The following is a 10570-nucleotide window of genomic DNA, read 5'->3' as shown; positions in this document are numbered from 1 at the left end:
TTTGTTTCTGATTTTCTCTGATAGTTTTATCTTTTGATAATTTTACACATGGGGCTAAAACTCAGCCACAATAGACTGACTCAGACATTATGGCTTCTTCCCAGTCTTCACTTGCTCCTTATTCTACTCTGCCCTTAAATCTTGCTGTTCCTTAAGCTTTGGTCTTTGGCCCCTCTGGCTCCCCACACTCTTTGAGTGATCTCTTCCCCTCTGGTGGTTTTTAGCTGTGATCTTAATGAATCGCAAATACATATTGCTACATAGGAATGTTTTTACTTACAAGTTCATCTGTCCACTGGATAGTTTCACATGATGCTGCACAGATATCTCAGATTTGACATTTCTTAAACTGAAATTCATCTTCACACTCAAATCTGCTACTTCTATATCCTAAGGGCCAGTGACCTAGGCTAAAACCTAAATAACCTGTCCTATTCTGTTCCTATGTGTAAAGCAAAGTTAAAGAAGTTTTACTTTCTGCATATCTATGTGTCTGCCCTCTCTTTAATGTACCATTCTCATTTTTTGCTTCTAACATTACAACAGTTCCCTAGTCCCTCTGACTTTTTAGTCTTTCCCCTTCTGACTCCCTACTCTGGTCAGAGTGATCTAGGTAACACTGTACCAATTTCCAATGTTTTGCTCAACTGCAAATAAGAGAAAACACAACTAGTGGTGATGTAAGTACTACAACATCAGTTTTCTCACATATGAGGGTTTATCTAAAGGCATCTGTCCAGGGCTTGTTCAGTGATTACATGACATGATTAAGGGCCCTGGTTCTTTATTTCTACTTTGTTATTCACTGCTGGCTTTTTACTTTCATACTTGAGGTGCTATGTGTTGCATCCAGCAAACTTGAGAATGAATATTGGAGACTTTTAGGGTATCAAAGATGTTACTTTATTGGCCAAGTTTAACCTGCGCAGGGGCGAACTCTCCAAATGTGCCTGAGGCACACGGCTACTAGGAGCCACAACTGAGAGCCGCGCCAAACGCTTACAACTACGTTCTTATATAGGGGCAGGCAAGCAAGCGTTATACAGAAGCAGACGTGACAGTTAGTAATTCGCTTACAAAGACCGCGCGCGGGAATTTCAAACCAAGCATTCTTTCATAAGGCGGGAAGGCTGTTTGTTCATTAACCTAGTAATCTCCTGGCTCCAGCCAGCTAGCCTTCTATCTTCTTACCAAAAAAAAAACTACAAAGCACTGCTTATCTAGCCTACCCTGGGGGAGAACGTCTGCTAGATACAGGAAGCTCTGCTTACTGTACTCTGTCTCTTTTATCATTTCTTTTTTTAGCTACAATGTGGTTCTTGTCTATTAAGGTTAAACTTAGTTCTTAATTTTCTTGTTCCCAACATTCCCCCATTTTCTCTTGGGGGTAATCAAACCATTGATTCATCACTTGGAAGGATGGTATAGGGCTGGGACAGTACCATTAGCTTAACTACTTCTATCCTTTAATGAAATTAAGTAACTTATTTAGTATAAGGGGCCCAAATATAAGGGCTATAACTATTAACAGTAATGGACCTGCTATTGCAGATAGCAGAGTGGTTAGCCAAGGAGATAGTCTAAACATAGAGGCATACCAGTTTGTATCTTCATCTTCTCTTCATCGGTCTTTTAGTCTTTTTGTTAAGGTTTTGATATTTTCTTTAATAACACCAGAGTGGTTAGCATAGAAACAACATTCTTCCCCTAGTGCTGCACACAATCCTCCTTGTTGTAAAAATAGGAGATCTAAGCCTCTCCTATTCTGTAGTGCTACTGCTGCAAGGGAGTCTACTTGTCTTTCTAAGTATATTATTTGATCTTGGAGTAGAGTGATGTCTTTTGAGAACGTTTGGGATAGTTGCCTGAGACTTGTTTCACCTTTCACTAGGGCAGTGGTTCCTACAACAGCTGATCCTGCTATCCCTAAAGTGGCTAGGATAGGGATCAACAGTGGGGTTCTTTTTACTCTCTCTGAGGAGTCAGTTAAGAACTCAGGGTTACCTCCATATAGATACACCTGTGGGATTATGTATGCGCTTACACAAAATTCTGGGTTAGTCAGCATGAGACACTTATAGATCCCTTGGGTACATATGAACCATATGCCTTCTGGGGCTTTTAACAATGAGGTTTTATCAGAAGCCGGCATAAACTCTTGATTCAAACAATAATCTGTATAATTTGAGCCAGGTGAGGTGAGATTTCCTGTAAAGTAGCAAGTACCCTTCCCATGGAACTCTGCTAGGGTTAAGGATCCTTCAGTGAAGCACTCTTCTATTTGGCTCTGCTCTCGATGGGAATCTGTGTCTGTTAAGTTTATTTTGACAAATCCTCCTGTCCCTGTGGAATTCATCCCTAACCCTACATAGAACGGAGGCCGCGGGCTCAGGCACAGCCAACAAGACTCGGTTATCTCTGGCTGAGTTTCACTGAATAGTGGGAATACTTTCTCTACTATTCCTAGGGCATTCGCCCCTTGTCTCGGGTATATTTCATAACCTAGTTCAGCCTTGGTAGGGACTCGGGTTACTTCTTCCTTATGTATGCTTCCTTCCGTTACAGAGTCATTCAAGTTCTCGGGGCTACTGGTAATATTATAGTCAGGGCCGTTAGTGGTCCTAGTCAGAGGGGGCTGTGGTCTAGGCGGTAATCTTCCTTTACCCCTAAGCAGGGGTCGGCCCTGTATGGGCAGTTGCTTAACAGTAAAGAATGTACCCGGGTCAGTTCCCCGTACATAAAGTCTAAGTCCCCACGTTCTTCCTTTCTTCCACTCTAGATCGCTGGGATTGAGCACTGTAATAACCGTTGGGTTACAATTATCGGCAGGGCAATCTTTATCCCAGCCGTCTCCTGGGGTCTTCGTCTTTTCTCGCCTCAGCTGAATATGTCTGTCTTGCCCTCCCCCAGGAGTCCATTCAGTTCTTTCTACTAAGGTTTCACATCCCCAGTTCTTGCAATAGTAGTCTGGCCCTGACCCACAAGTCCTCCGCTTACTGGATGGCGGTTCTGGGCACCCATAGGAAGTAGTATACCACAGAGCCCTATTTAGGGAGCTGGAGCACCTCTCACAGGTGCCAGCATTGGCCCACGTACCCCCTTGCAATGGGGCACGTGGGCTGTTTGGCAACAGTCTCATATCTCCCCTGTAGCAAAGTTTATCATCAAAGAATTTTGACAAGTCTGTTTTTAAGGTTACGGGAGCGTTTCCCCAGGTGTGGTTGGAAGCTATTACTATGCCATCTACAGTTCTTATTAGTACCCATTCCTGCTTCTCTAAGGAGCTAGTGCCCACTACCCCAGCAGCAAGGGTCAGGCACGAGAGAAGGTAAGCTTTAAGGGACAGTCTGGGTCCTTTTTTACTGTCCATGTTTGAACTCCTCCCTCGGGATCGTCTGCTGGCTTGGTGTGAGAGAAATGTATCCAATAGGGCTTTTCCGCTACCTTGACTACAGATGGCGTGCTCAGCAATACCTGGTACGGTCCTGTCCACCGTGGCTCAAGATTCCCCTGTCGGTGGTTTCGAACCCATACCCATTGTCCAGGTTCAGGTGGTGTACAGTTCTGGGGCTGGTCGCTGGAGTTGACCACGCCCTGGCCTCGCAGCCGTCTGACCTCACTCCGGATCTCTTGTAGTGCCTGCAAAGACTTGAGGAAGTTATGGTTAGTCATGCTTTTCTCTTGTTACATGTGGTACCAAAGGAACAGGTTGTCCAAACATGAGTTCATAAGGGGTCCATTTTTCAAAATATGGGGTACATCTGATTCTAAAGAGGGCGAAAGGAAGGAGCTCAGTCCAGTTTTCGCCGGTCTCCTCTCTTAATTTAGTTATGGTTTCTTTTAATGTTCTATTCATTCTTTCTACTTGCCCTGAACTCTGGGGGCCTATAGATGCAATGGAGTTTCCAGTTTATTTTCAGCTTAGCTGCTAACTCTTGTGACACCTTGGATACAAAGGCCGGCCCGTTGTCTGAACCTATTGCTAATGGGATACCGTACCTGGGTATAATTTCTCTTAAGAGTATCTTACAAACTATAGAAGCCGTTTCTCCTCGGGTGGGGAACGCTTCCACCCACCCCGAAAACGTGTCCACTAACACTAATAAGTACTTGTATCCTGACTTCCCTGGAGTCATTTCTGTGAAATCTATTTCCCACAACTCTCCTGGTGCCTTCCCTCGGTATCTCACAAGTGATGGTAATTTCTTATTTGATGCGTTTACCTTTGCACAGGTCTGGCACCTAGTTGTGACTGACCGGATAGTGTCTCTGAGATTAGGCCCAAGATAATATTTCTTGACTAGTTGTTCTAACTTATTTTGCCCTAGGTGGGTACTTCTATGAATTTCTTCAACGATTTGTCTTAGGACTCCCCGGGGTAGGTAAAGTCTCGAGTCCGGCAGCTCTATCCATCCCCGCTGATTTTGGATTCCTCTCAATTTCTCTCCCTCTTGTTTTTCTTCAGAGGTGTAACTTGGCTGGGTGGATATTCTTGGTTGAGGTAAAAGGGGAAGTACAGTTTCTAGGGGGCCCAATGCTGCCTGCTTGGCAGCCGAGTCGGCCAAACGATTTCCTCTTTCTGCTGGGGAGTCTCCCTTTTGGTGTCCCTTGCAGTGGATAATAGCAACCTTAGCTGGCAACCATATGGCATCCAGTAGAGCGAGGATTTCATCCTTGTTCTTAATGTTCTTGCCTCCTGCAGTTAGGAGGCCCCGCTCTTTGTATATTGCTCCGTGTACGTGGGCGGTGGCAAAAGCATACCGGCTGTCAGTGTAAATGTTTGCAGTTTTCCCTTCCGCTTTTCGCAGTGCCTGGGCGAGTCCAATCAGTTCGGCCCGCTGGGCCGATGTTCCTGCAGGAAGAGCCCTCTGCCATAATACTTCGTCTACAGTGGTCACTGCCGTTCCCGCACGTCTCAGTCCTCTCTCTATAAAACTGCTGCCATCTGTGAACAAGGTCAGGTCGACCTTGCTGTATGGCTGATCCTTCAGGTCTGGGCGGGAACCTGTCACTGTATCGAGTACCTGCTTGCAGTTATGAGTTATTGTGGAGTCTGGCTCAGGCAAGAGGGTAGCTGGGTTGAGCGCCGTAGTTTTCAAGAACTGAACCGACGGCGGATTGAGTAATTGAGCTTGGTAGTGCGTCAACCGAGCATTGGACAACCAACGATCGGGGGGTGTTTTTAGGACCTGTTCTATGTAATGTTCCCCAATCACTCGGATGTCTTGCCCCAACGTTAGTTTGCCTGCTTCTTTGACCAAGACAGATGTGGCGGCTAGTGCCCTCAGGCAGGTGGGCCACCCTGATGCTACCGGGTCGAGCTTCTTTGATAAGTAGGCTACCGGTCTCTTCCACGGCCCAAGTTCTTGGCTAAGCACTCCTAGAGCAATTCCTCCTTTCTCAGCTACAAACAGCTGAAAGGGTTTGGCAGGGTCAGGCAAGGCCAGAGCCGGGGCAGACACCAACGCCTCCTTGAGGCTCTGGAATGCTTGTCTTTCTTTATCAGTCCACACAAATGATTCTTCTCTCCCCCGGGTTATCTCATGCAGGGGTTGGGCTAGTTCTGCAAACCCTAAAATCCAGAGCCGACAATATCCTACTGCCCCCAGGAACTCACGTACCTGTCGCTTGGTAGTCGGTTCTGGGATTTGTAGGACCGTCTGGATCCGTCGGCTGGATAGGGTCCTCTGCCCCCCCTGTAAGTCATACCCCAAGTAACTTACAGTTTGTGCTACTATCTGGGCCTTCTTGGCAGAGACTTGGTATCCCATCCGCTCCAGGTCTCACAGCAAGTCAACAGTGGCTTTTTCGCAGTCTTCTTTGTCCTTGGCAGCTATGAGAATATCATCTACATACTGCAAGGTTACAACCGACGGGTGTGTGGACCGAAAAGCTTGCAAGTCCCTACTGAGGGCCTCATTAAAAATGGTGGGGGAATTTTTAAACCCCTGTGGTAGATGAGTCCATGTGAACTGACCTACTAGTCCGTTTTCAGGGTCATTCCACTCAAAGGCAAAAATATCTTGGCTTTGTGGGGCCAAGGGGATGCAGAAGAAAGCGTCCTTTAAGTCGAGGACAGAATAATAGGTGTGTGTTGGTGGCAAGGAGCTCAACAGGGTGTACGGGTTTGGCACAGTAGGGTGAATCGTTTCTACCCTCGAGTTCACCTCCTGCAGGTCCTGCACAGGGCGATAGTCCAGTGTCCCTGGCTTTTGGACTGGCAGCAGGGGAGTATTCCAAGCTGACTGGCACTGGCGGAGTATCCCAGCCTTGAGCAAACGCTGCAAGTGCTGCGCGATCCCTTGCTTTGCTCGTGCTGGGACCGGGTATTGCCGTATCCTCACTGGGCTGGCCGTACTCATTAGCTGCACCACGACAGGGGGTTGGTGTGCCGCCAACCCCAGCGGATTGGTTTCAGCCCACACGCCAGGTATTGTTGTCAATAGCTCATCGGGGACCCCTACAGTTCCCTCCTTACCTTCCTGGAGGGTAGCCACTAGATATTCTTCAGACAACGGGACTGTTATCTCAGTTGACTCCGGCCTCTCGATCTTCTGAAGAAGAGTCATCGACTTGTCTGAAAGTAATAGTGGCTCGAAGCTTCTGTAAGAGGTCTCTTCCCAGTAACGGATAGGGGCAGTCTGGAATTACTAGGAAAGAGTGTGTTATTGTTCCCTTTCCTAGGTTAGTTACCCGTGCGGTGGCCCAAGGATATGCTTCTGCTTTGCCTGTTGCCCCAATTATTTTTGTGGTTGCCTTCTGCACCTGCCCTTGTGGCTGCTTCAAGACCGAATAGGTAGCTCCCGTGTCAATCAGGAAATCTATAGGTTTCCCTTCGACATTCAAAGTTACCATGGGCTCTCGGGAGCTGAGTGGGATAGAGCCCCGGCCCCGTCAGTCAAGAGTCTGTAGCAGTACCGGAGGCGCCATCTCGGGTTCTTGTCTCTTTTTCAGCTTTGGACAATCCCGCTTCCAGTGCCCTTCTTCCTTGCAGAAGGCACATTGGTTCTTACCCATGTCTCGCCGGCCTCCCGGTCCTGCTTTTCTACCCTTGTATTCTTTTTTCTTTCCCTTCTCAGGCTGTTGGGCTGCCAATAGAATCTTTGCCATCTCTTTTGCCCTACCTATTTCGGGATCATCTCTATTGACATAAACTTTCTGGGCAATTTCTAATAGCTTACTCCTGTTTTCTCCCTCAAATCCTTCTATTTTCTGCAATTTCTTCCTGATGTCTGGACTGGCCTGTGTGACAAAAGCTATGTTCACTAGTCTCCTGTTTTCCTCTGCCTCCGGGTCCAAAGGTGTATAGACTCGATAAGCCTCCATTAACCTCTCTAGAAATGCAGCCGGTGACTCCTCCCGGCCTTGGATCACTTCACTGACCTTGCTAAAGTTTGTGGGCTTCCTAGCAGCCGCTTTCAGTCCCCTAAGCAGAGCCCGGCGATACTGGAGGAGCGCGTCCCTTCCCCCCGAAGTGTTGGGGTCCCAATTTGGAGGCTGAGAAGGGAGGATGTCCTCAACTTCTCTCCTCCCTGCTAGGGTTTCTCCTTCATCCCCTAAGATGGCCTTGGCTGCCTCCCTAACAATTCTATCTCGTTCTTCAGAAGTGAATAGGGTTTGCAGTATCTGCTGGCAGTCATCCCACGTGGGCTGGTGGGTCCTAAAGATAGTGTCTAAGAGGGAAATCAGCCCCTGAGGCTTCTCAGAAAATGGGGGGTTCTGATGCTTCCAATTATATAAATCACTGGTAGAAAAAGGAACATAAATCAAGCGTGGAGGGGCCCGTGCCAGAGCATCCGGTGCTGGCGGCGCCTCTCGCAGGGGCAAAATGGCCGCACCGTCCCCTCCCGATGCGTAGGGGGTTCCTCCTCTCGTATGGGGTGGGCTCAGAAGTCCCCCAGCGCCTCCCGCAGCCGTGCTCCCACCTGCCATAGGGGCAGGTCCGATTTGACTGGAAGAATCGGGTAGACTCTTAGGGGGATAAGGGGGAGGCGCGTCTGCCGGATCTAGAGAGTCCTCTAGTGGTCCCGGCAAGACTGGATACAGTCCGGACCTCCCTGGTTTAGGCCTGGGGTTAAGGCCTGCCTTCCCTCTACCACCAGGGGTGGTCACACATACCGCCCTTTTCCCCTTCTCGTTCCCCTTCAAACACTTCTTTATATAACCCGGCCGTTCCGTTGCTATGTCTACCCATACATCTATGTATACAAATTGGTCGGGATGTGGAATCCTGTAGACAGTTGCGCGCACTGCAAAAAGAATTGGTAAATCAAAAGTGCCTTCAGTTGGCCACCCCACATCGAAAGTCGGCCATTCAAGTTGGCTGAGTGTACGCAGGAACTCCGAATCGGGTGGAGGACCGCCATATCCACTAGCTCTACGCTGGAAATCTGAAAAATTCTTCAACAGGCAGTCCAATGGGGAGCCTGGTACTGACTCCTGCTGGCCCATTCTGATGAGGTCGGGGAGATAGGAGAAGAGACAAACAATACAAACCAACAAGGCGACAGACAAGGCAATATCCCTCACACACGAATTAGGCATGTAATTCAGAAGTCAACTTGTGACACAACGCGCAGACAAAACAAAGCGCAGACAAAACAAGACACAGAACACAGTCGCTCGCCCGCCTGGCCTGCCCTCTCGTGAGGTGATGTCGATCTTGGCTAAGGCTGCCCGATCAGAGTCCCGGTTAGACTGCCAGCCGTTATGCCATATGACCTGACACAGGAACCGCAGGTTAGGGCCCTCTCATGCCCCGTAGGTTTCCCCGTGGGGCTACAAACACAGTCACTCACGAGCTCGTTCACTCACACACTCAAATATTTCAATCGCAGTGCAGCACAGCGCAAAAGTTCCTTCTTTAATGTGACCGGTCACGGAACTTTCCCAGTAACTGAAAACTTCCAGGCGGCATCCCGCCTCTTGGAAGCCCCTGGGTGGACTGCCGGCAGCATCCCACCTACCACCACAGGGTAGTTTCCCTACTCCGGAGCCAAAACCGGGAACAGAAAGAGGATCCTCACTACTCACCCGGCTTGAGCCGTCTCTTCAGCCTCCGAACTGTGATCTCGCTGGGGCCTCCAAATGTTGCATCCAGCAAACTTGAGAATGAATATCGGAGACTTTTAGGGTATCAAAGATGTTACTTTATTGGTCAAGTTTAACCTGCGCAGGGGCGAACTCTCCAAACGTGCCTGAGGCACACGGCTACTAGGAGCCACAACTGAGAACCGTGCCGAACGCTTACAACTACGTTCTTATATAGGGGCAGGCAAGCAAGCGTTATACAGAAGCAGACGTGGCAGTTAGTAATTCGCTTACAAAGACCGCGCGCGGGAATTTCAAACCAAGCATTCTTTCATAAGGCGGGAAGGCTGTTTGTTCATTAACCTAGTAATCTCCTGGCTCCAGCCAGCTAGCCTTCTATCTTCTTACCAAAAAAAAAACTACAAAGCACTGCTTATCTAGCCTACCCTGGGGGAGAACGTCTGCTAGATACAGGAAGCTCTGCTTACTGTACTCTGTCTCTTTTATCATTTCTTTTTTTAGCTACAATGTGGTTCTTGTCTATTAAGGTTAAACTTAGTTCTTAATTTTCTTGTTCCCAACACTATGGTTGCAAAATGGCAGTTACAACTCTATGCAATATGTCTTACTTCAAAGCCTTCATATTTCAAAGCCTTGTGAATTTCTGTTTTTTTCTAGGAAGACAAAATTTTCACAGAGTATCTCTGGAAGATTTCCCCTTACAATTCATTGGTTAGAACTGGGTTATATAGTCCTCTTAGCTAAAAGGTGGGTCCGCAAGTGAATGCCTCATATTTATCCACACTCCACTGTGGAAAGTGGTGAAGGAGGAAAGAGATTGGGAATGGAATAGATATTCAATTGGACAACTAGCAGCATGTACCCCCAACTTATAATCGAATTTTCTACCTAAAACTTCTCAAATAAATTCCTGTTGTCCATAGAAAAGTGCCTGTTTCTTTTTTTAATTTTTCAATTATAGTTTACAGTCAATATTATATTAATTTCAGGTGTGCAGCATACCAGTTATACATTTATTTAATTTACCTTGTGATCCCCCTGATAAGTCTAGTACCCACCTGGTACTGGACATACTTATTACAACTATATTGGCTAAATTCCTGATGCTGTACTTTATAACCCCATGACTGGTTTGCAGCTATCAACTTGTACTTCTTAATCCCTTCACCTTTCCCACTCAACCTCCCAAACCCCCTTCCATCTGGCAACCATTAGTTTGTTCTCTGTACTTATGAGTTTATTTCTGTTTTCTTTGTTCATTTATTTTGTTCTTGAGATTCCACATATAAATAAAATTATGTAGCATTTGTCTTTCTCTTATTTCACTTAGCATAATATCATCTAGGTCCAGCCATCCTATTGCAAATGGTAAGATTTTTTTATGGCTGAGTAATATTTCACTGTACATACTAGGGGTGTCAAACTCATTTTCACAAAGGTCCACATCAGCCTTGAAGTTGCCCTCAAAGGGCTGAAATAATTTTAGGACCATATAAATGTAATTACTCCTTAACTGTTA

General features: G+C 47.1%; 1 protein-coding gene across 1 annotated transcript; it reads right to left on the bottom strand.

Moving 5' to 3' along the window:
- Positions 1–1621: 1621 nt before the first annotated feature.
- On the bottom strand, positions 1622–3139 carry LOC123821817 (endogenous retrovirus group S71 member 1 Env polyprotein-like). The gene has a single exon (XM_045843553.1). It carries the CDS (start codon positions 3137–3139, stop codon positions 1622–1624), a length of 1518 nt encoding a protein of 505 aa, XP_045699509.1.
- Between the last annotated feature and the right edge of the window lie 7431 nt (positions 3140–10570).

This window comes from Phyllostomus hastatus, unplaced genomic scaffold, assembly GCF_019186645.2.
Source record: "Phyllostomus hastatus isolate PE091 unplaced genomic scaffold, TTU_PhHast_1.1 phas_contig_40, whole genome shotgun sequence".
NCBI classification, from domain to species: Eukaryota; Metazoa; Chordata; class Mammalia; order Chiroptera; family Phyllostomidae; genus Phyllostomus; species Phyllostomus hastatus.
The sequence above is the reverse complement of the archived record's forward strand: the minus strand, read 5'-3'. Positions and strand labels throughout refer to the sequence as shown.

Excerpts from the sequence above, each read along its gene's own strand:
- LOC123821817 (XM_045843553.1), bottom strand. The coding sequence starts at position 3,139 with ATGAGACTGTTGCCAAACAGCCCACGTGCCCCATTGCAAGGGGGTACG.